We start from the raw sequence: 26,424 nt of genomic DNA, 5'->3' as shown, positions 1-26,424 counted from the left end.
GAAACGAGCCATTCTTGACTGAGCCAAGAAAGACCTGAGGTCTTTGGCTATGAGGGAGGGCATTTGGGAGGGTCTCAGAGTAGGACTGTAGCCTGCAAATCAGGGTGGCATGTCATCATTTGGTCTCATTTTAGTTGCCGAAATTCCAGCTCAGTCAGGATTTATTGGGATATTTATTCCAAAGTCTGGGACTTATTCTCAGCCCAGGCACAACTATGATAGGAGAATAGGAACTGGGGGGGGGTGAGGAGACACTACAAGACATCAAGATTAACATGTAAAACAAGCCAGTTCACAGAGGAAGACTAGAAGCTCCGGAAGACAGGCTGATCTCCGTGAGTTCCAGGCCAGCCTTGTCTACAGAGCAAGTTCATCTAACAAACACAGCATGCTCATAAAACAGCCTAGGAAATACAAAATAAAGGAGAGGGGCTATAAAAGATCACACCCACTGAGGCTTTGAGATCTTTCCTTTCAATCTTGGTGGTGTTTTTATTTTTTTCATTTATTTATTTGCTTATTTATTTTTGGCTTTTTGAGACAGGTTTTCTCTGTAGTTTTGGAGCCTGTCCTGGCACTTGCTCTGTAGACCAGGCTGGCCTTTTACTCATAGAGATCCACCTGCCTCTGCCTCCCAAGTGCTGGGATTAAAGGCATGTACCACCATAGGTGGGCCTTTTTTTGTTTGTTTATTTGTTTTCTGAAACAGGGTTTTTCTCTGTTGTGCTGGTTGTCCTGGAACTACCTCTGTAGACCAGGCTAGCCCTGAATTTAGAGATCTGCCTGCCTCTGTTTCCTGAGTGCTGGGATTAAAGGCATACATCAACACCACAGGCTTTTTTCCCTTTCTTTTTTGTTAAATTTTTAAAAAATATTTTATTTATTTATTATGTATACAACATTCTGCTTCCATGTATATCTGCACACCAGAAGAGGGCAACAGATCTCATAATGGATGCTTGTGAGCCACCATGTGGTTGCTGGGAATTGAACTCAGGACCTCTGGAAGAGCAGTCGGTGCTCTTAACCACTAAGCTATCTCTCCAGCCCTCCCTTTCTTTATTTAAAAATAATTTATTTATTTTTTATTGTTTTATATGCATTGCTGTTTTGTCTGCATGTATGTCTGTGTGAGGGTATCAGATCCTGATCCTGAAGTTATAGACAGTTGTTAGCTGCCATGGGGGTGCTGGGATTTCAATCTGGTTTCTCTGAAAGAACAGTCAGTGCTATTAAACCACTGAACCATTTCTCCAGCCCCTTTATTTCCTTTCTTAACAAGCTGTTTGTTTGTCTTCCATGCCTGTCAGGTCCAAAGTGCCCCTGCCCCCCACCCCTAATGGCAGTGGTGGTGACGGATGTCCTAAACTTGAAGGACTCTGGCTGGGTAAACAGAAGGATTGCCATTGGGTAAACAAGCCTAATGGTGGGTTTCTGTCTACTAGGAAAACAGATCTTTTAAGGTGGTTCCTGTTTCCTAGGAACCCTCTCAAAAGGCCTGGCCTCTCATTACGATCCAAACTGCTGATGTTTGACCCTCCTGGGTATGGATCACTTGCTCTTGCTGGCTCCTGCCACCCACTATATTTGACACCAAGTTTTAGAGTTCAACTCTCCAGTCACTTCTTCTCCACCTGTCGTAACCACTAGCTTCCCCTCTCCTACTTGGTAAGTTCCTCTCTCAGAGCTGCCTGCTCGGTCTCTCTCGACTCCTGGAGCCTACCACAAAATCACACCGGTGGAGCAGGCAGCCTCCTTGTGCCCGTTGGGTGTCCCACCACGTGAAGGAGAGATGTCTCTCCACCGATCCAGGGTCTCTCAGTCAGCTTGGGGACACCCTGGATTGAAATTCTTGTCCCACAACACTTACCCCTTAATGTGTCAGCTTCCTTGTTTCTGTCACTATATCGGAATCCTTCTTCTGATGGACTTCCTGCTTGCACCCCCCCCACACACACACACACATCTCGCGCATCCCCTTACTGGCTGCAGTCCCGCTTGTTCTCTAACCATGGCAAACCACTTGTCTTCCTGCCTCCCCTTAGGAGCTGCCTGCTCTGTCTCTGTCCCTCTTGCTGGCTCACTGCTTTCCCTCTCTGCTCCTGGAGTCTACTCTACAGAAGCCCTGCAGGTACATCAGGCTTATCTGTGCCCTCCTGGCCCTCTACAATATTGGTATCCTCCCCCCGGCAGAGCTCCCATTTGCCATCCCTTTCCCTAAGCCTCCCCTCCCTCCCCTTCACTCCTCTGAAGGACGTCTCTCCTGCTTGCTCTGTCTCTTAGCTCACCATCTCTAACCACGTGCTTGCCCATGCAGAGTTAGACTCCTCGACGCCTCCCCTCCCCTCTCTAAACTCTTCCCTCCTCATGCTCAAAGAATCTATTAAGGGCATGCTGTTTTACTGCAAACTAGATAATCAGTCTCAAGCCCCAGAAAATGGCACACTCAATTTCCAAATTCTCAGCTTGTGACAAGTGCCACTGCACAAGCAAATGTTCTCCAAATCTCCTCACCTGTAAGCATTCTCTAGTCCCCACTCTTGAAAACCTTGAATCTCTAAGTTTTCTTTGCTCTCTGCTTGCTCTCATCTTTCCCCTGACCGCTAACTCCAGTCTTACAGGAATTCAAAAGTCTTTTGGGTATGAATAATATCGAACACTTATTTCATGCTTGAATGAAAAAAAAAATAGAAGCAAAGGAAAGGGTGTGGCTGCTCCCAGGTGATGGAGGAGAAAGTTTGTTGTAGTTATATGGGAGAGCAAGGCCAGAGGCAGAGACATTTGGAATAGTCCAGAGTGGACATGATCCTGAGCCAGGTGAGGACTGGGTGAGAGGGAGGAAGAGGGAAGAGAGGGGGATCAGGTGCAGCAGCCAAGAGGGCAAAGGTATGAAAAGGTCAGGTAACCCAAATGTCTGGATTATAAAGGGAAGAGCCTCCAGCAGCAGGATAGCCAAGGCCCTGGACTGGAGAGTTGGAGTAGAGGTCAGGGTATGCCAGCCATGCCCTGTAATAGGTAGAGCCTGAGGGACGCTGGGAGAACCTGGTGGCCAGGTCTACTGTGATATATGTTAAATAGGCACCTCAGCAGTTTGTCCCAGGTCTGAGATATAACGATGCTGTTCTACTCTACTAAAAAGCTGGCTCTGGAGTTTGGCTATGGCCCCACGTCTCCAGACCCAAGCATGCTTGTTTAAAAATTTCCTCCAAAGTCTATCCTGGGTCAGACCGGGCACCTGACTCTGTGACAGGGAGAAGGAAAGCAAAGCAGCTGAGCCCAGGAAAAGACACCATGTGCTTTGAAACCTAACAAGTGAACTATTCCCCAAAGTGATTGCTATAGCTTATCTCACTCCTTTTCTGGGTTTTACTGGACTTCCAAGTACTCCCCTCTCTTATAGCTCTAAAACTTTGGCTAAAGTATAATCTCAAGATGTGTAAGACTATTGTGTAAACTTTCTGTATTTCAGGATTCCTAAGTTCACTCGGTGTAGTAAACAAAAAATTCTGTAAAATCTGTAACAAAAAGTTATCTTAAGACTGGTAATAGAAAGTGTTGACAGTTTTAAAAAAATCCATACATAGGAATTCTTAATTTTATACAGCATGTTTGTATATAACTTGGTTTCAACTCTTTTTGGACAATGTCACCAGTACATTGTGGGGAGCTTTGGATCTGACAATGCCTAACTTACAAGACATGACGTTTCCTTCATCTCAGTTCCCCAAGGCTGCTGGGCTTTTCACTTAACCTACACTGTGTGGGTTTTTTTTTTTTCTTAAACACTAATAAAATTGTCCTTGAATTTCCTTCTGAGTACATATCTAATTTTTTTTATCACTGAGACTAGGAACCCCCTAAAAGAAACTCTATTTCTCCAGGAACACACTACATCTAGGAAATTAAAAGATAACACCAGAGTTGGGTTCTGGCTCTGGCTCAGCCTTGATTTCTTCTGGGTTGACGTATCCTCAGATGGGCTTGTCAATCAGTTTCACAGGTCACAATCTCAGACTGTGGGAGTGAAAAAGGACTATATTTGAGCACTTCAGAATTGCAATGCGGGAAACACAGGTTCAGATAGCTCTAACACAAGTAAGTTATGGAAGGCTGGCAATGGGCTAGGGTTGTAGCTCAGTTAGTAGAGCTCTGGCCTCACATGCATGGATCCCTGGATTTGATCCCCAGCATTATATAAAACCAGTGCAATCCCAGTACTCAGGAGGTGGAGTGGGGAGGACCAGAAGTTCAAGGTCATCCTCAGCTATGTATCAAGTATGAGGCCAGCCTGGACTAAATGAGGGCCTGTCTCAGAAACAACACCAAACCCAAGGCAGAGGAAATGAGAGATTAAATGGGGAAGGTTATAAAAACAATAAAATAAAAGTAGCCAGTTTCTACCTCAGCTAAAATCCAGAAGCATCCCCAAGCCTCTTGGCATTCTCATCCTTGCCACAGATCACAGATGCCAAACATGTCTGGGGGCTCTGAACCCCAATCTGGTTCATAGATGACCTTTAGGGTTACTTCTTCAGAGGGAATGTTAGAGTAACAATAAAGGTCCATTAATAAAAAGAATTCCATTTGGTCAAGAGAATAGAATCTCACTCAGGCTTAGGTGGAGACCTAACATTCCAGTTGGGCCAGGTCAATCACCCTTAAGCTATGCTAAAAAGGCAGACAAAATACTCTTTCCTATAATGAGACACCTTTCCCCCTAGAATTTGTAGTCTCTGCCAGCCATCTTGAGGTTTGGCTGGGTCTGCCCACTTTTCCTTTCTCTTTTTTAGTCTCCATTCAGATGTTGGACAGAATGTAAGTGTGCTTTCAGTGATACCATAGGCTTCTTTACTTATTCTTTAAATACCCCCTATCTCACTGTGTGTCTGACCTCCATGGTGGTTTCTCTTCTCCATGGTCTCTGAGTAGCTGCTGAGATTTATAGCTTGCTTGCCTTGGGGTGTCTTTCTTTTAAATTCTAGTAAAATTGTCAGAGAGGAAAAGGAACTGGAGTTGGTATGTAAAATGAAAAAAAAATTAAATATAAAAAAATTGTCAGCCAGGTGGTGGTGGCTCACGCCTTTGATCCCAGCACTCAGGAGGCAGAGGCAGGTGGATCTCTGTGAGTTCAAGGCCAACCTGGTCTACAAGAGCTAGTTCCAGGACAGCCTCCAAAGCCACAGAGAAACCCTGTCTCAAAAAAAAAAAAACAAAACAACAACAACAACAACAACAAAAATTTGTCCTTAAGCCTCCATTTGAGTTCATCCTTAAATTCTTTTTATTAATGAGACTAAGACTCTAAGAAGGGTCCTCAGATTCCCCTGTATCAGCACCAGCAGCTGGGGATCAAACCTTTGGTGTACATTTATGATTTAAACCATAACAAAGCTCTGTGGTCAATTCACTTTTATTAAAAGTTGATATATACATTTGAAATCTTGTTGGATATATCTGTCTTAAAAATAATGGAACTTTTTGTCAGGTCCAAAAGAAACAACTAAAATTCCTTTGTAAGGTCAAGTGTAATGGCACTCACCTGTAATCACACAAAGAAAAAGGAACAAATTCAAAGCAACCTGGCAAGGAAATTTCCTATTGCAAAAAGGGTGTGCCATGACCCAAACTGGATGAGCAAGCACACTAGGGTGGCAATCCACTTTGTTTTTAACGAAGGTAGTGACTGTGTCTCATTCTATTGGTGAGAGCTGGACCTCACTACCTCATCGTCTTGGCTAACTCGTAATCTTCAAGTAGGGAAGACTGTGACAGGCTCAGAGCTCCGGTGTGTACAGGGATTGGGCAAACAGGCACACGCTCAACGGTTTCATAAGATGGAGAGCTTTATTGATTGCTGGCCCTTGGCAGGTGAGCCATCTTTGATAGGAAAAAGTTGTTTCTCACATATGCCAGAACTTAGGTTTGGTACCCAGCACAGCCACAGAAACAACTCAATTGCTTTGTAGGGAACTTCCTATTGACATTGAAAATTGAGAGAGAACAGGGGCTACTTGGCATGGGCTAATTAACAAGGAGGAGGTAAGAACGAGTTCAAAAACTAAGAGTCTAGTACTTCCTGTTATGCACCGGAGTCTCTGGACCCGGTGTAACCTGCTGTTCTAGATGCCTACAGTCAGAAGGGACCCCAGATTCACACTCCCAGACAGCAGCTGGAAGCATGTCTAAGTCTTCCAGGGGCCTCCCCACTCCATCCCAACAGGCTCTCTCCGGGTTCCTTACATCATAATCGTCTCTCCTTCCTAACCTTTGAACTTCTGACCCTCTGTCTCCACTGCTCCAGTGCTGGGATTACGGGTGTGCACGGCCAGTCTCAGTGTGCACCATCATTCCCCGTTTCTGTAGTATACATTCTTACTCTGAAAAGCAGAAGTAGAGAAACCTTGACACAACCCTGTGGACTGAGAATGGATGGTGTGATTGAATTAAAAACAAAAAACCCTAAATATCTGATCTTTGTTCCCAGTTCTCAGAGTGCAACTCTTAAAACCTTGGGGATTTTGGATAATTGTGTCTTTGATATGCTAATTAGATAAATAACTGGTGGACTTGTAGATAGCTTTACATGGGAGTTGTTTGGCAAAGGAACTAACCATGTGACTAGGCGAACTGAACTACTCAACACTATGGCCAAAGCTCTCAAGGAGGAAAGGCTGGAGACTGAGTTATTCTTCAATGGCCAGTGATTTAATCACTTAGGCCTGTACAAGGAAACCTCAAAATCTTTAATTGTGTAGGCCTCAGATGTATATACAAGCAACCAATGGATGCTGAGAGAGGGAGAAATAGTCTTCCTCAGGGAAGAGCACACCAACTGGTTGTCCAAAACCAAATGGTCAGCCCTAAAAACATACTTACAAGTAACATTATACAGACTGAGCAGATTATATTTAGGAATATATATATATATATATATATATATATGCGTATATGCATATAATAACGATTAATGAAAGGAGAGGTCATGAATTTGAACGAGAGCAAGGAAAGGTATATGGGAGGATTTGGAAGGAAGTGAGGGAAGAGAAATATTATAATTACATTAATCTCAAATACAGTAAAGAATAAAATAAAATAAAAAATCCTTAAATTCAAAGTCCCGAGAGCTTACTGGTTGGTGAACACATCGACACAACTGGTAGGAGACATCCACAGAAGGGGCATAGGAACTCCACATTCCCATCCTAAGACCTTGCCTTATGCATCTCTTGCATTTGACTTGTCTTATGTTATATTCCTTATAGTCATCTTCTAATGGTTGTGCTATGGTTTGAATATCTCTTCAAAATTCATATTGAAATTTAACTGTTATTCTGACAGTACCGGGTGGGAGGGGGCTTTAAGAAATGATGGGGTAATGTTATTATCTCCTGGAGCAGGCTTCGTATCTTGAGAGTAGGTTATTAGAAAAGTGAGGTCAACCCCCTTGTGTTCTGTTGCTTTCATCTTTCCACTGCATTTCTGTGCAATGCCCTCTGCTATGTCATGACCCAGAAAGAAGGCTTGCCAGATGTTGGCCCTTTAATATTGGACTTCAGCCTCCTGAACCATGAGAAATAAATTTCTCTTCTTTGTAAATTATCCATTCTGTGGTATTCTGTTACGGTAACAAAAATTAGACTAAGCCATTGTTTCCAGAGTTCTGAGAGTTGTGCAAAGTATGGTACAATAATTAAGAGAGTTTTGGGGACCTCTGGACAGAAATGTGGGTATTTGGAAAGTTGGAAGGATCAGCTATTTGTGTGGCAGGGGAGAGGAACAGAAGGATTTCCCAAGGAATTTGGTGTAACTCTGAGAACATAAAATAACAGACACGCCTGAACCCACTCCCTGTGACTACAGGTAGCTTGCTCTGGTCCTAGTCCCAGAGTCAGGACCTCTCCAGCACCCACACAATGGAGAATGGGCCTTGGAACACTCCCCAGGAGCAGCCTGGGCAGGAAGGAGACCTATTAGCAGTCCATTGGGTTGCTTTGGGCTAAAAGGAACCAGAGACCTGCCTTGGACTGGCTCACCTGAGAAGGAAATCCAGAAGCAGCAAAGACTCAAGACTGACAGCTACATATCCATTCTTCATGCACTAACTTTGGCTCCAGGCTTCTCTCTCCCACTGCTGTAAACCAAGTACCAGCCACAACCAGAGCAGCCTACATCCTTGTTCCTGCTCAAGAGGCAGAGAGAAGGACTTCTCTCTCCTATATAACAGAAATAATCCTCAGCCAATTTTGATACCTACCCAAGAATCCCAGACAGGAAGGGTCAATGAGGAAATGCCAAGGCTCACTGAGTTAACCTTGGGTCCCTGGCTGGAAGATGGACAGGATTGCTTACACTGCTTATGTGCCCACATTATCCTTCTGAAGGAGCAGGCTGCATGCAATCAGGGTGGGCTCTGAGTAGACATTCTCAGCACACAGTGGCCACTACCTAGTTCTATCTTCAGCCATGGAGAAGACCTATTGCCTTCTCTATTATTCCCTCCTTTCTTCTTCCCTTTCTCTCCCATTTTGCCCTCTTTCTGCTTCACTGCTCTGCCCTCTTGTTTACCTTTCTGGCCTTTCCTGCTTTCTGGAAAATATTATAGTGTGTATATATCATACGTCAGCTATTCTGGTAGATAGTTTAGCTCGCATGAGCACACATGCACAGCTGTCACCCGGTGTCTTAGTTCACCTACTTTAGAGTATCATAGACCAGCTGTTGCGTGAACACAGCAGTTTATACAACCTCACAGCTCAGAGGGTGAAGAATCCAAGATTGAGGTGCTGATAGATTTGGTGTTTGCTGGGGGAGTTTCATAGTCCCTAGCCATCCAGAGACAGAGTGAATATGGGAATAGTGCAGGCCACAGACAGCAGCCTCCTCAGCTTCATCTCTTGTGGGGTCATCTATGGTCACCTGCAGTTTGCCTGCCCAAGACTTTTACATACGGTAGTTAATGACATATGTAATAACTTTCAGTTGGCTGTAACCATGAACCTGCTCATAAAACTATGACTGGAAATCCTATGGGAAAATTCCTATTGTCAAGTAATAGCACAGGGTCATGCTGGTTGAAACAAACTTACTGTGTTGCATTGCAGGTGATCATAATGATGGGCTATCTTCCTGGTCTATGTGTTTTCTGTATTATATTTCTTATCTTTATTTGAAAGATGGTCTGACTCTGTAATCTAGGGATTATGCTGGACTGCCCTCTAACTCACAGCAATCCTCTTACCTCAGCCTCCCGATGCTTTGCAATTATTTATGTGTGTGTGTGTGTGTGTGTGTGTGTGTGTACCACCAAATATGTGTGGAGGTCAGAAGACAATTTGTAGAAGTTTGTAAACTCTTTCCTTGTGGATCCTGAGAATTGAACTCAGGCCACCAGGCTTGGCAGCAATTCCACAATGAGCCGTCTCACTGTTCTCTGGCACTTTTAAGATATTATTATTATTTACTTTTTTATGCGGGGGTGGGAGTGTACACGTGTGTGTGTGTGTGTGTGTGTGTGTGTGTGTGTGTGTGTGTACATGTAGAGGCAGAGATGAGTGTTGGGCATCTTTCTCTATTGATCTCCACTTTATTGTTGTTGTTGCTATTATGTGTGGGAGGGTATGGGGGCCATGGCACACATGGAGGTCAGAGAACAACTTTGTGGAATCAGCTCTGATGGGGGATGTCCTTCTGTATGCTGTGAATATATGTTTTTCTTATATGAATAAAGTTGTATCAGTCAATGGACAGGCAGGATGTAGCCAAGCAGGAAATGTAGGCGGGGCTACAAGGCTAAGAAAGGCTGGAAAAGGAACTTGGAGAGTGAGCCAAGAGGAGATACCATGTAGCCGTCGAGGAAGCAAGAGACCTGGGCATCTCCTGTAAGCCAAGACAATGTGGACATTCATGGATTAATAGGAATGGGTTAGTAATTAAGAGAGAGCTAGCCAACAAGAAGCCCGAATCATTGGCCAAACAGTTTATAATTAATATAAGCCTCTGTGTGATTATTTGGGACTAAATGGCTTTGGGATTGGGCGGGACAGAAACTTCTGTCTACACAGTTCTCTCCTTTAACCTTTAAATGGGTTTTAGGGATAGAAATGAAATCTCCAGGCTTGTGTGGCAAACACTTTGACCTGATAATTCGTTTCACTCTATCTTACTTTTTGAGACAAGGTCTCTCACTGAAATTGGAGCTTGCTACTTTGACTAGACTGGCTGGCCAGCAAGCCCTAGGCCCTTCCCATCTCCACCTCCCCCAAGTTAGTATTACAAGTCCACACTGCCCTGCCCAGCTCTTTTTTCCTTCTTTATTTTCATACAATGTATTTTGTCATATTCTTTACCCTCCCCAATTTCTCCCAGATCCTTCCCAATGTCTTACCCAGCCAACTTCATGTTCTTTGTGTGTGTCTCTCTCTCTCAAAACAAAACAAAGCAAGTGAAAAAGAAAAAACAAAAAAAACCAAAACAAGCCAAAAAAAAAAAAGTGGACACCCACAAAACAAAACTCCAAGCCACATGGAGTCCATTTTGTGTTGGCCAACTACTTCTGGGCATGAGGCCTGCCCTGGAGTGTGGTTGAAATACCGAGTGACACCCATCAGGGAACACTGATTTCCCCAGCAGGTGTCACCTGTAAATATCTTCTTGTTTAGGGGTGGGACTCGAGTCTGTTTCTTTTCTCCTGTTAGTGCTGAGGCCTGGACTGCCCTGCCCAGCTTTTATGTGGATGTTATCGATCTGAACTCTTGTTCTCACAGTTGTATAGCAAGTACTTTACCAATGGATCCATCTCTTCAGCCCACATCTATTTCTTCTTATATAAGAAAGATTGCTGTGAAATAGCATAGTAGTAGTAGCTCAAACATCTTGGGTTTGTCATATCTCTTGAGTGTGTCAAGAGGTCATGATAAACAATGGACCTTGGCCATCTGTTTTTGTATGAGTACGTGCTGATGTCCACTCAGTGAGAAACACCCTACGAAAGCATTTCTCAGAATGTACTCTGACTGTTGAAAACACACACTGCACCTTCTTTGATGACCTGTGTGTGTGTGCGCATGTGCGTGCTCGAATGCTTTGTTCCCTCTCCTACCTCACATGATTTCTTAGGTTCACGGTGAGCATGTGATCACAGACCTGGTGAAGCAAACAGCCCTCCACAGCAGGCTCTGACTCAGCTGTTAGGCTCAGTAGGCATAGCACCTTAGGCCTCAAGACTGTTAGGGGCTCGTGGAGATGTTGTTTTAAGATTACATGTGAAAAAACTCGTTTAGTCAAAGATTATATATCAGTCTTTAAACTGGCGAGGTCATAAAAATAAATCCTGTGAGGGAGGGGTTGGGGGTGACTCAGTAGGCACATCCTTGTTGTGAAGTATGAAGGCCTGAGTTTGGGTCTCCAGCACTCATGGAAAAGCTAGGAACAGCAATGAGTCTGTAACCCCAGTGCTGGGAAGGGGAGTGTGTGGTGACAGATTGGGCCTTTACTCAGCCAGTTTAGCTGAGTGAGCTCTGGGTTCAGTGAAAGACTGCCTCAAAAACTAAGGTGGAGAGAGATTGAAGAAGATACCTGATGTCTACCTCTGACCTCCACATGCATGTGTACACACACACACACACACACACACACACACACACACACACACACACTATACACATACACAACAAAAACCCCACAAAATAGATTGTTTGATATACTGTATCATATATATTTAGTTTTTTCTAAACATTTTGGTATTTTAGCATCTTAAAAGATTTCTTCTGGCTGAAGAGATCAGCTCTCCAGAGCTAGCCAACTCTTAAGGATGGGGCACACTTAGCCAGGGGCATTCCTGAGGTATACAAAGTGACCAGTCAGACTGGCACATCCTGTATCTGGCCCTAACATCCCAGAGGCTATAGGACTGGGCCTTAATTACCTCCCAGAACCAGGTACAAGGGGCTGAGGGAACACCTGTCTTGGCCTGTTTTGTGTTATAACAGAGCCCCACAGCCTAGGTGATTTACAAGCGATAGAAGTTTACTTGGCTCATGGTTCTGGAGGTTGCAAAGTCCAAGACCGAGGGGCCAGTGGCGGTGAGAGCTCTTAAGCGGTGCCATCTCCATGACAAGAGTCTGAGAGAAAGAACAAGAAGAGGCCACCTCTTGTGACAAATTCTCTCAATGGCAACCCATTTTTAGCAACGATGGCGGTTATTCTACCACTAAAAGCATGCCACTCACCACCTAATCGGTTCCTATTGGGCCTTTCTGTCGCTGGGTATTAAGTCTCCAGCATATGTGTTTTATGGGCACACTCAGCCGTAGCACCACCCCTGCCCTAGTTTAGAACCTGTTGAAACTCTTCAAACCAACCAGTCTTAAATCATCTGACAGCCCCCCTTCTCATTTCATGAGAAGACCGTAATAAAAGTAAAGTGTAAGCCTGCCCTTTACTCTTGTCTTTTGCCTCTTGGACACCCTGGTTCGTTTTCATATGGCTTCGTGTGGAATCATACGCCTCCTCTGTCTGTGACCTGTGAAATATATGCACATTGTCTCGTGGGGTCTGAGAGATGTCCGAGCTATCTCACTGGCCAAAGACACTCATCAGCTACCCCCAGCCTGAACTCCCAGAGTTCAGTCCCCAAGGCTCACACACTAGGAGAAAACAGACCCTCAGAAGCTGTCCTCCAGTGTTTGCCTTGTTATGCATGTGTGTCCCCTCTCCAACACACAACCCAAAAAGTAAAGAAATGTAACGAAAAATAGAAAAATATAAATACAAAACGCGTCTTTTATGGAGGAAGGGTTCCACAAAGGGAAGAATGGCAAGAATCCAAAAACATCACAGTGCAGCTCTGCCTACCGGCGGGCAAATAGCCCAGTGTGGGTGTGAGCTGCAGCTGTGGTGTGCACGTTGTTGTGGTTAAATATTAAATGTCTTCCAAAGTCACCTATGTTGAAGGCTTGGTCCTCAGCTGGGGAACTATATCAAGCAATGAAAACTTGAAGAGATGGGACCTAGGGGGAGGGAGTGGGACGTTGGTGGCATGTGTTTGGGAGCCCCTTCCTGTCTCTCTGCTTCCTCCCCTCCAGAAGGCGATCAGCTTAGCCCTATCACCCACTCTCCACCATGATTTGTGTGCCTCTGACTATGAGATAGACACAACAGAACCAGATGGCTATGGACTAAAACCTCTAAAATGGCCAAAATAAAATCGGCTTCCTTTAAGTCAATGGTTCTCAATCCGTGGGTCATGACTCCTTCGAAACTTTCACCAGGGTCCTCATTGGAAAACAGATATCTATCTACATTATGGTTTATAACAGTAGCAAAGTTACAGTTATGAAGTAGCAATGAAAACAATTTTATGCTTGGGGGTTACCGCAACATGAGGAACTGTATTAAAGGGTCACAGCATTAGGAAGGTTGAAAACCACTGTTTTAATTTATCTCAAGTATTTGTCACAGTGACAAACAACAAAAACACAAACAGACAAAGCCCTGACTAACTCAACACAGGTATGGTCTAAGAGCCTTACTGGAACTTCTGCGCAGGTATGTTGGCAAACACATGGAGGGGCTTTCTGGGAGGAGAGCAGGGCCAAGAGGAGAGCAGGGCCAAGAGGGAAGAGGCAGCTCTGACCACTTTGCAGGTACATCTGGCTCCATCTGGATTTCAAGTCACAGCTCAGCTGGGTTTTCCAGTTTCTTGAGCCAAAGACTGAAATTCTGCTGAGACCAGTTTACATTGAGTTCCTGTTACTCAAAACCAAAAAGAATCCAGGCAGATGATCCTACAGGAAAACACCTTTTTCTCCTTCATAAAACTAATGGAATGCTTTAGGATTGCACTGTCACTTTTGACAAGCTCTCTCTCTGGGACACTCTTGTGGTGGTTTCACTACTATTGAGTAGGCTAAGTGAGCCAACTATCACTGCCCTCCAGCCTATGTTGTTGTTGTTTTCTACATGTGTGGTGAGATATTTGATTACATGGTATAAAGATATGTCATGGTGATTGACTTAATAAAAAGCTGAATGGCCAATAGTTAGGCAGGATTTCCAGGCACGGGAGACACGGAGGAAGCAGGAAAGCAGGATGGATAGTATTTAGATGAGGTAAACAAGCCTCAGGGAAGCACATCGATTAATAGAAATGGGTTGATTTAACTTCTAAGAGCTAGCCACAAACAAGCCTAAGCTATCCACTGAGCTTTCATAATTATTAATTAGTCTCTGTGTTGTGATTTGGGAGCTGGCTGGCAGAACAGAGAAAGACTCACTACATACATGCATTCTTGATAATATTCTCTCATTCTTCAGAGAAGTTTGTTTTGTTTTGTTTTTTGTTTTCTGTTTTTGGAGACAGGGTTTCTTTGTGTAGCCCTGGCTGTCCTGGAACTCGCTCTGCAGACCAGGCTGGCCTCAAACTCACAGAGATCCTCCTGCCTCTGCCTCCCAAGTGCTGGGATTAAAGGCATGTGTCACTACTGCCAGGCCCTGTTTATTAAAATTTTACTGTTCAAATTCCTCTATGGGGCTAGAAACCATGGTGCGCGCCTCTAATCTTAGCACTCCGGAGGCAGAGGCAGGTGGATCTCTGTGAATCTGAGGCTAGCCTGGTCTATATAGTGAGACCTTGTCTCAAAACTGGAAATAAACAAAACAACAACAACAACAAAGCCCTACGCTGTGGCTTCTCCATCTAGACATGATGCACACATATTTATTTTGTGCTCTTCTGTTATACAGATGTGGAGACTGGAGGACAAACTCAGCTACTGCTGCTTGGGTTCCATTGACCTATTCTTGAGTCAGGGTCTCTTACTGGCCTAAAGTTCATCAAGCGGGCTAGGCTGGCTGGTCAGAATGCCCTGGGATCTGTGATTGTCTAAGTGTACTCAATTACACCTGGTGTTTCTCATAAATTCTGGGGGATTGAACTCAAGTCTCTGGGCTTGCTTCATGCGTACAAGGCAAGCACTTTACTGACAGAGCCACCTCCGAGCCCCTGGGGGAAATGTTTATTTTTATGTGTATGTGTTGCCTGCATGTATGTATGTGCACAATGTATGTGTGGGCGTGCGTGTGTGCATGCGTGTGTGTGTGTGTGTGTGTGTGTGTGTGTGTGTGTGTGTGTGTGTGTGTGTTTAATGCTTGTGCTCCAGGTTCATCTCCAGCCGTTGGCAGCTTGGCTCTGTATAATTCTTCCTCTTGGACCTCATAGACTGAGTCTCCATTGCGTGAACACTGCTGATTTCAGAGGCAACAGGAAGAAAGGGACATCTACCACTTCTGCCCACATTTCACGGACTGAGATGAATCATCTGGCTGCCTACAGGTGGGCAAAGAGCCCAGGAGAGGTGTGAGCTGTGCTGTGGTAAGCATGCTGTTACAGTTGAGTATGAAATGTATTCCAAAGGCACCTGGATTCCAGAAGACAGAGGAGAGTAATCAAACCACAGGCCCAGGAGGAAAGACAGACATTTCTGTGATTGGCGTTAGTCACCAGAGTAATCTGTTCACACAGTTATGGTCGCACAGGATGTATCTATCACATATGCACATGGCACACATGCTCTTCAGCCTATTCTGTAGTTATTATCTAAAACACCCATTCCAAGTATAAAAAATACAGTAAAGAAAACATGCATCATAATACTACATACATCTAACCTACCAAACACTGTATTATGGCTTGGCTGTGAACTCTTATTGTTCTTTTCAAAAGCTAGTGTTCAAGGCATGCTTCCTGATGCAGTGTTCCGGGGCAGGGCTTGGGGAAGTGGTTAGATCATGAGGGCTCTGATTTCATCAGTGGATTACAGATTTATGGAGTCATATTTTGATGTTGTCAGGAGGAGATAGATACCAGGAAGAGGGGCCTGGTTAGAGGAATTAAATTGCTGGGTGTCTGCCTTGTCCCTCTCCCTCCTCCCTCTGGCTAAAATAGGGTGAGTAACTTCCTTTCCCATGATGCACTGCCTCAACTCAGGCCCAGAAACATGAAATCAACTCAGCATAGCTGAACCCTCTCAAACCAAAACCCCCAAAATAGTTCTCTTCTTTAAAATGTACTTATCTGTTCTTTATGTGTGAATGTTTGCCTACATGCATGTGTGTGCGCCATGTTCGTTCTTTTTTTGTTGTTGTTGTTTTTGTTTTGTTTTTCGAAGCAGGGTTTCTCTGTGTAGCTTTATAGACCAGGCTGGCCTCGAACTCACGGAGATCTGCCTGCCTCTGCCTCCCGAGTGCTGGGATTAAAGGCATGCGCCACCAATGCCTGGCTGGTGCCATGTGCATTCTTGAGACCTGTGGAAGACAGAAGAGGGCATGAGATCCCTGAAACCAGAGTCACAGATAGTTGTAAGCCACCACTGAAGGGCAGAGAACTGAACCTATGTGCTCTGCAAGAGCAGCAAGTACTCTTACCTGCTGAGCCATTTCTCCAGTTCTTAAGTATTCTGGCTAATTTTATGTCAACTTGACACAAGCTAGTGTTATCCTGGAAGAGGAACTCTAATTGAGAAAATGCCTCCATCAGATTGCCTGTAGGCTAGTCTGTGGGGGCATTTTCTTGATTCATGATTGATGTGAGGGAGGGCCCAGCCCATTTGGGGCATTGATATCCCCGGGCAGGTGGTCTTAGGTGGTATAAAAAAGTGAACTGAGCAAGCCATGAATAACAAGCCAGTAAGCAGGATTTCTCTGTGGGCTCTGCTTCAGTTTGTGCCTCCATGTTATTGCCTCAAGTGCTTGCCTTAACTTCCCTTAATAGTGGACTATACTCTGGAAACCAAATCAAACCTTTCCTCCCCAACTTGCTTTTGGTCATGGTCTTTATCACAGCTATAGAAAGCAAAGAGGGACATTAAACTTTCCTTTTTAGTTTTTTTGTTTTTTTGTCTAATGGCAGAAAACTGACTGATACACCTAGCAACACAGCACTGTAGAGAAGAGACTAGTTCTCCATGTAGTGATGTGACCATCTAGGACCTGCTGCTCCTGCCTAGACCATATTGATATCAGTCACCCACTAACTTCACAATGTGAAATACGATGCCTACTGAACACACATCACATCATAAAAAAATTAAACTCAAACCTCTGAAGTTACAAATGTCTGTATAACCACATGGAGACGTTCTTATGGAGTGTATGCACATGACATGCATCTGAACCGGTGCAGAGATGGGAGTGGCCCTCCCCATCAGACACATAAGCACTTTCTCTGGTTTTGTGTAGAATGTAATAGCTATCTATAAGAATGCGTGTTACAGCATTGTTTTTTGAGGTATCAAAAGCAAAATAACCACACACCAATAATAGAATGGCTCCTAACTGAGATATATATATATATATATATATATATATATATATATATCTCACAGAGTATCACAGTTATTAAAATGATGATGAGAGTTTGCTTTTAATTTGTAGGGATTTCAAGGCTCATCAGTGGGTGAGAAACAAGATTTGGTAAAGGAGGGAGGAAAGCCAACATTTTGTAATAGAATTCTATTTTCGTAAATGAGTCAAACTCACTGTATGTAAAGGTTATATAAAGGATTCAGGAAATATATATGAGAAAACAACACATATTAAGTTACTTCCGTGGGTAGTGACTGGGGGAAGGAAAGGGGCGGGCCGAGTAGCAGCAGAAGAAAAAAGAAGATGATCAGAATCAGGTAAATTTGCACACATGATTGATGTGGAGGCAACCATCTCAAGTGAAATTGAACAATTTTTGAAAGTATGTTTAGGAAGTTAGCAGTGATTCAGACTGGATAGGGCTTTCCATTGATTTTTCAGTTTTCCTTCACATTAAGGTGACACACACACACACACACACACACACACACACACACACACACTACAGAGTATCACAGTTATTAAAATGATGATGAGAGTTTTCCTTTAATTTGGAGGGATTTCAAGGCTCATCAGTGCTCAGGGCTGTGAAACTCAACTCAGATATTTAAATAAGTCAAGGTGCAGATCATTATGTAATCTAGAGTATGGAGGCATCCTAAGGCCAAAAGTTAAGCACATTGTTGAGGTTCAGCTGTTCTGGACGCCTCAAGGTCCTACAGTTGTTGGGATTCTCAAGTTCAGCCTGAAGGAACCACCACTGTCACTCTAGCAGAAGCAGCAACACTAATCCCATACCAAAACTCAGAAGGTCAGAAGGCCCAGAAGTCGCCGTAGTAACTGATGCAGGTGGGGGGCACTTCCTCCCTCCCTTACTCACAGTCATGTTGTAAAGCACAACGGGGGAGTTCGAGGGATAGAGATAGGGTGGGGGTAGGAAGTGAAGGTGGAGGGTAAGGGTAGGGAGAAGGGAGTTGGGGGTACCAGAGGGGGCTTGCTGGTAGGTAGTAGATTTGGGAGCAGGGAGTGGGAGGTTGGGGATTGAAGTAGGGGGTGTGAGGGATGGAAGTGGCCATCTAGAGGATCCCAGGGCTTGTTCTTCCCTGGTGCAAAGCATTGCAAAGATAGACAACACACCACACACACACACACACACACACACACCACACACACACACAGAGAGAGAGAGAGAGAGAGAGAGAGAGAGAGAGAGAGAGAGCTATAATCCTCTGGGACAGGAGTGGCCCTAAAGCTGTGATGCTCACCGAAGCTGGTTTGGGTATTTTGTAGAGCCTCTGAGTCCCCTCTTTTTATTGTTGGTCTTTTTTAGATCTCCTTCTGCCTTTTTCTTGAAATGTCTTCTGGGAACCAAAGCTGCCATGGGAGGTGGGGGCGGGGCTTGCTTTCACTTTCCTTGTCTTTCTACATCTCTCTAACTCACCCTCACTGTTCCCATCCTCTTATGGCCCAAGGGCTGCCCTGTCCTCAATCTGTGCTGCCACTCTGAGCATTCTGCCCCTCCCCACCCCCACTCTTCACCCTCCCTGCTTTCTTTTCTTTTTTTAGCCTAACAGTTTTTACACAAAGACAAAACATGTAACTCATTGTTCCTGGTCTATCCTGAACGTAGTGCCCAGGACAGATTGGAATCAGTGCTTCTCTACCTTCCTAATGCTGCCATCCTTTAATATAGTTCCTTATGTTGTGGTGACCCCAAGCATAAAATTATTTTTATTGCTACTGTTGTGAATCATAATGTAAATATCTGATATTCGACCCCTAAAGGGGTTGCAACTCATAGGTTGAAAACCACTAGGTTTTGTTGAGAATTATTTGTAGAGTGAATGAATGATGTCTGTGCAGGTGCTTTCAGCCTCTGGGTGTGGTGGTTTGGAAGAAAATGACCCCCAAAGGAAGTGGCACTATTAGGAGTGTGGCTTTGTTAGAGGAAGTGTGTCACTGTTGGGGTGGATTTTGAAGTCTCTTTTGCTCAAGATTCCCTCAGTGTGACTTTCAGTTGACTTCCTCTTGCCTGCAATCCAAGATGTAGCCAGCACCACGTCTGCTTGCACACTGCCATATTCCTCACCATGGTGACAATGGACTGAACCTCTAAAACTGTAATGAAGCCACCATAATTAAATGCTTTTCTTTATAAGAGTTGCCAAGGCTGCTGGTGATGACACATTCCTTTAATCCCAGCACTTGGGAGACAAAGGCATGTGGATCTCAGTGAGTTCAAGGCCAGCCTGCTCTAAAAAGTGAGTTCCAGGTCAGCCAGATATACAGAGAGACCCTGTCTTAGAAAAAAAAAAAAAAAAAAGAGTTGCCATGGTCTTGGTGTCTCTTCACAGCAATAGAAACCCTAGTGAAGACACAGGGTGGTGCCTTAGTTCAGAATGTCCTTTCCCTCAGAAGAATGCCATGTGGCCCCTTCTTGTCCCTCAGGCCCCATCAAGTGTCTTTACCACAGAGATTCCCTTAATAATATCTCATTCTCCAATGCATCCTTTCCTCTTTCCTTAAGTTGAGATATAATTCATATAACACAAAACTCACTATCTTAACATAATCAAGGCTTTCTTGTGCAGTGACCAATGCTATCAAACTCCCAGTCATGTCCATCACCACCCAAAGAAACCCGTGCTCATTAGCAGACATCTGTCATCCTCCTGACCTAGTTCCTGGCAAAAGATTATCCTGTCTCCATGGATTAGCTGCACCCGACATTTCATAAAGTGGAATCCACAGTGTGCAGCCTTTTTTTGTTTGGTTTCCTTTGTTTGATGCAAGGTTTCCAAGGTTCATTCTGTGGTGTTGATTCGACCAGAACTTCCTTCCTTTTTCTGGCGGAAACGTGCTCCATTGTACGGACATAGCAATATTGTTGAGCTAACCACTACATTTATTTCTTTTCCCTCATGCCTTGAATACTATGGGCAAGGCTGCAATGAACATTTGTGTGCAGGTTTTTGCATAAATACATGTTTTCATTTCTTTTGGGTGTATATTTACAAGTGGAATTGCTGGGTCCCATGGTAACATTAACTTTTTTCTTGCTTTCTGGAGTTAACATTGGGATTCTAACAGTCTGTGCTGGGAATGGTGCTAGAGTGCAGTGAGGACCGTCCTCAGTTCAGGTGCAATCAAGGCATGCTAGAGCATCTCAATAACCAGCAGAAATAATACTTTAAAAATTTAGGGCCTGGGGTAAAGAGATGGCTCAGAGGAGAATTTGCTGCTCTCCCAGAGGTCCTGAATTCAGTTCCCGGCACGCACACTGGGCAGGTCAAAACACCTGTAATGCCAGCCCCAAGTTATCTGGTGCCCTTTATTGGCCTCCATGGGCACTGTACTCATGTGGTATTTGCGCGTGCACACACACGAGAGCATACACACACACACACACACACACACACACACACACACACACACACAGGTACCCCCTGCACATAAATAAAAATAATAAGTTTAAAGAATTAGAGCAACAAGATGGTTCAGCTGGTAAAGGTACCTGCCTCCAATCCTGGTGACCTGAGTCACCCTTGGACCCATAAGATGGAAGGAGAGAACTGACTACCACAAGTTGATAAGTTGTTCTCTGACCTCCACACAGGTACTGTGACATGGGTTACCACTGTCTTAAACACTGAATAAATTTAAAAATTTAATTGGGAGACAATCGTACATTTTTTTATGGAGTGAAAGATGATGGTTTGATCCTATCTGTATTATGTGCAATGATCAAATCAGTATAATTAGCATTTCAACTAAAAGGTCAAAGCTGGAGCTTGAGACAAGAGGAAACATGTAATCCTGGCTATAAAATTTTTATACTTGGGCCATCAAGATGGCTCAGTGGGTAAAGTGATTGCCACACGTTTGATAACTAGAGTTTGACCTCTGGATCCCATGGTGGAAAGGGGTCAGACTCCAGAAAATAGTTCTCTGGTTTTTATTCCTGCTGGCTTTCTCTTTTAGGACACTAATTTAAAAACGGTACTATGTGGATTCATCTTCATTAACGTTTTCTTTTTAAATGGTAGCCCAGACCTATGATCCGAGTATTCCTGAGGCCAAATCACTAAGATTGTAAGTTCCAGGCCAGTTTGGGCTACACTGCAAGATTCTGGTTTGTTGTTGTTGTTGTTGTTGTTGTCGTTGTTTTTTTTGTAAAAACTATCTCATTAAGCTGTGTAGGGAGTCACCCTAGCCCCGCCCAATAGTCCTGGGGCAGGTACCAGGTGGACCCGGGGACTCGCCCAGAAGGGCGTGGTGAAGGAAAGCCGGGGTGATGTAAGGGAGCTTCTTAAGGGGCTGCATGTGGGGAGGCTGGCCCCTTTTGTTCTGGCCGCGCTGGCTGGGTTCTATAACCTAGCTTTGGCCTGTGTTTTACCTTGGTGTCTTCTGGAATAAAGAGACATTAATCTTACAAAGCTGGACATAGTGGCTCATGCCTGTGACCTCAGCATTCCAGAAACAACAGGATAATTTCAAGTCCAGAACAGCCTGGTCTACATAGCAGGTTGCAGACCAATCTGGGCTACACATCAAGAATGTATCTTTCTTTCTTTGTTTTTTTTTTTTTTTTTTTTTTTTTTTTTTTTTTTTTTTTGAGACAGGATTTCTCTCGGTGTAATAGTCCTAGCTGTTCTGAAACTCGCTTTGTAGGCCAGGCTGGCTGAGAACTCATAAAGATCTATCTGCCTCTGCCTCCTGAGTGCTGGGATTAAAGGTGTAGTCTACCCAGCTCCAAGAATGTATCTAAAACCCCCCCAAAATTTAAGATATTATTAATTCGAGTCTTGGTCACTCTACTAAATTTTGCACCAGGCTTATGACATGCTCAGTCACCCAAGTCTCTTCTGGAACATAAGTCTCAGACGGGCATCTTCTCCACACACTCAGCAGCCTCCCTGAAGTTTGGGAAAGAACGGTTAGTGTGCAAGGATTAAGCTGCCAGCCTTCACCTTACAATAGATTTTCCAGCTGTGAAGTTGACCCTAAAATGAAACTGGGAGAAAGATCTCCCCAACACATCTTGGTGAAGAAATGGATCTGGGACTAATTGATGAGTGGTAGAGGAGGAGATATCCGTGTGAAGGTCGGCAATGCATTCTGGTACCTGGAACTCTGCATTAGGTTTGGGCCCAGAGTGGAGCTACTGTCTGGTCAGGGCACAGCCAAACCTGTGCTGGAGCTGAGTAGGGGGTGGTGGGGAGAGGGCGCCTCCTAGTGGTTCTGCGTGGCACTGCTCACTCTGCAAGCCTCCATAGTGTACACTCAGGCTCATACTTGAAGAGAGCAGGACAAAACTCAGCAATCAGGATACTATTTTAATGCAGTATTAAAGGAAAAAATCAATCTGTAAGCTTCTGCTTATGGGCTGGCCACTCTATTGGAAATTTAGCAAAAATCGGAGAGCTAAGGCTTCTGGTGCCTGGGATGTTCCACAGAAAGGCACCAATAGGGGATTGGGTGGAGACACAGCTATTTGGGAAAGCAATTTGCAGTATCTTTTCAGATCTAGACCCTTGATCCCTGGATATGAGAGATGGTTCAGCGGTTGAGACCGTGCACTGCTCTTCCAGAAGATCCAGAGGTCAGTACCCAGCATCCACATTGAGGCTGCTCATGGCAGCCTGTAACTCCAGCTCTAGGTGATATGATGCCTTCTTCTGGCCTCCGTGGATACTGAACTCGTGCACCCCACATAAGACTAAAAATAAAATATTAATAATTAAATAAAGCCATGCTCTCTCTTCTTTATACACCCCCCCCCAGTCTCCCAGTGTCATTAGATTTTCCTTTTCTTTCCCACCTGGCACAGTGACCTGAGGACCATCTTTCTAATAATAATAATAATAATAATAATAATAATAATAATAATAATAATAATAACAATGTGACTGTCATGATTCTTCACTGGCTCCTGAGTTACTTTTCCTATATCTTTATGACAAATTATGTAATGGAAGTGACTTAAGGAAGGAAAGTTTTTTTTCTGATCAGGGTCTCATTTCATTCTAGTGGGGAAACATGGTAGAGTTCATGGCGATAGCGGCATGGAAACGGAGGCTCAGGCAGAGAGCTCGGTGTTCGAGGACTGTCTCCAAGTCCTATTTCTACTAGCTATGTCACCTTCCAGAGTTCATACCATCCCTACCAGGACCACCAGCTGGTGACCAAGTGTTCAAACACGTGAGCCCTTGGAGGACATTTCACCTTCAAGTCATGATAGTTCTCAAAGATCCAGAAGGTGAGAGGTGATTCCTTTTGTACACACCAGCCTGGCTTCCAGTCGCTCTCCCTTTGTTCTCTGGCTTACATCTGTGATATCCCCTTCATTCATTACATTTCCATCACTGGGACAAAAATACCTGAAAGAAATATCTAAAAGGAGGAAGGATTTGGGCTCATGGCTGGAGAGGATAATGTCCACCATGGTCGCGAAGGCATGGTAGTTGGGGTGACTGGAACACAACTTCACAGACCAGGAACAGAGAAAGGTCCAAAGGCAAGGCCAAGCTATACACCTCAAAGCCCACCCCCCAGTGACTTGCCTTCACCTGCGAGGCTCCACCTCCTAAAGGTTCCACAACCCCACAATAGCACCACCAGCTGGGAACCAACTGTTCACACAGTGTATTTCTAGGGGCCATTTTCTATTCAAACTACAATATCCTCCAGAGGTCGACCTGCCAAAGACTTGGCTGCCAGCCTGTAGTACTCTGGGAGGTGGCAGAACCTTAAGGAGATGGAACCAACATGGAGAGAAGTTAAATCGCTGAGGTCATGAATGCTCTCAAAGAGGATGTAATGTGACTCTGGCTCCCTCCTCTTCTCTTTTGCTTCTGGGCTACAATGGAGTGTTTTGTGTACTGTGTGCTTTTGCTGTGACCTACTGTCTCATTACGGGAGCCAAGCAACCATGGCTCATGAGTCTCTGGGATGAACCAAAGTAAGGCTTCCCTCCTGAGAGCTAATTTATTTCAGGCCTTTTGTCACAGTGACAGAGAGCTGAGGAACACACCCTCACACTGACACACACATTTGACCAGGGGGCACACCCCAGGGGATCCCAAGGGGCACTCTGGCATCTTCCAGTCCTTCTCTCTGGCCCCACTGCCTCTGGAATTATTATATCACAGCCATTCATATTATTGGGGTCCTCATGTAGATGATATGCCATTTTTATTTTGCTTCATTCAAACTTTTTCTTTGACTCCTTAGTATTTTTACTACAGTGTATATGTGTATGTGGTGTGTGTGTGTGTGTCTGTGGGGGGTGTTTGAGTGTCTGTGTCTGTGTGTCTTTTGACTTTATCCTGGTTGGAGTTTATTGAAACCTTTAGATGTCTAATATTCCCATCAACTTTTGTAAGTTTTCCGCTATTGTTTCAACCATGACATAATTCTTCTTGCTTCTTTCTTCTATTCCCATTATGCTTATATCATGGAGCACAGTTCTAATGTCACAAGACTCATAGTTCTTAACACAGTTTTAGCAGATTTTCTTTTCTCATCTTTTTCTTGTGTGTGTGTGTGTGTGTGTGTGTGTGTGTGTGTGTGTGTGTGTGTTGGGTGTGCTTACCCATGCATGAGAATGGAGACCAGATGTGAATATTTTGTGTCTTCTATTAGTCTCCACTTTATATTTTTGAGACAGGATTTTTCACTGAACCATTTTTGGCTAGACTGGCTAGCCAATGAGCTCCTGGGACCTCTCTGTCTCTCTCCCACTGGTGCCAGGGTCACAGACATGTGCTGTTGTGCTTGGCTTTTACATGGGTGCTGAGGATCTGAACTTGCACAGCAAACATTTTACTCACTGATCCACCTCCAAAATCCAGATTTTCCTGAATAAACTTTCTTAAGTTGCTCCATGATCTAAGATAATTTGCAGATAATTTAGAAGAAGTCATTTCCACTATATATAGCTGCTTCACTGGAGGAGCTTGTCCTCAGAGGTCTTCACACAACACAGGGCTCTGAGCAAGACCACAGGCTCTCAATTTTGGGAGCTCAATCCCACCTCTCACTTCAAATTGTTTTTGAAATGCTAAGAATTGAGCTCAGAACTCTATATTCTAGGCAAGTGATCAACCACTGAGATGTACCCCAGCCCCAAGGTACTAGAGGCACAAAGGGTTTATTTTGGGGATATGGACTTTCTATGTAGCCCAAGATGGTATCAGATCCTTGTGCCTCAGCCTCCTGAGCATTGAGATCATAGGCACACAACCCCATCTAGCTTTGAGATTCAGTTTTTTGTTCAAGCATAGTTTGTAATGACTCAGTATTGAAAGGTTTGTAACAAAGGCCTCCACTTCTTTTCTCCCCCATTTCTTCCTTTCTCTATCCCCAGAGGCACTCTGCAGCTACAGGAGCACCCCATCCTCCAGCTTACACTTAACTGAGGTTTCCCCAGGTGCCCTGGCTTCTCTCTTGCTCCAGCCCTCCCAGCTCCTGTCTCACTACTGACCAGGATTTCCTGCTTGTTTTCTTGTGTTGGATTACATGATTACATCATCTTTCTTGATTTTATTTCCTTATTTGGGTGGCATGTATCTTTCTGCTGGTGGGGTTTTGGGGGGACTCCTGAGCTACGCTGGTGGGGTACAGATGGACATAGCCACTGTGGGGGTCACAGGTGTACCTTTTCTTGTCAGTGCCTCAAGCATCCTCGTCCCACCTGAGGAGGTTGGGCCCTGTGATGACTGACTTATGGATGCTGTGCTGACCACCATCTTTTCTCTCTCAAACAGCTCTGCAGTAAGAGTTTATGAGCATAATGGTCAGATGAGTCACTAGAGGTGACAGCCACAGACAACATTCAAACATTTGTAATTTTGGTGGCAACTCCCCATTCTGGTTTGGCCACTGTGTCACTAAGCAGAGGTCCGTGTGTTGGAAGCTTGGTCCCTGGATGGTGGTACTGGGAGGAACCTTGAACTTTGGGGCTTTTTTTTTTTCTAGATAGGGCTTCTTTGTGTAGTCCTGGCAAGCTCTGTAGACCAGGATGGCCTCAAACTCACAGAGATCTGCCTCTCTCTGCCTCCT

General features: G+C 44.4%; 1 protein-coding gene across 1 annotated transcript in view; it reads right to left on the bottom strand.

The window, feature by feature from the left end:
- The window catches only part of Rnf130 (ring finger protein 130), a 127,818-nt gene extending 104,012 nt beyond the window's left edge, over positions 1 to 23,806 (bottom strand). The window contains exon 1 of the mRNA XM_035448109.1: positions 23,742 to 23,806. Coding sequence (XP_035304000.1) covers positions 23,742 to 23,806 — 65 coding nt within the window. The remainder of the gene's footprint in view (positions 1 to 23,741) is intronic.
- Positions 23,807 to 26,424: the final 2,618 nt, after the last annotated feature.

The sequence above is a fragment of the Cricetulus griseus genome, chromosome 7 (assembly GCF_003668045.3).
Source record: "Cricetulus griseus strain 17A/GY chromosome 7, alternate assembly CriGri-PICRH-1.0, whole genome shotgun sequence".
Taxonomy (NCBI): domain Eukaryota; kingdom Metazoa; phylum Chordata; class Mammalia; order Rodentia; family Cricetidae; genus Cricetulus; species Cricetulus griseus.
This window is presented reverse-complemented; position numbering and strand designations above follow the sequence as displayed.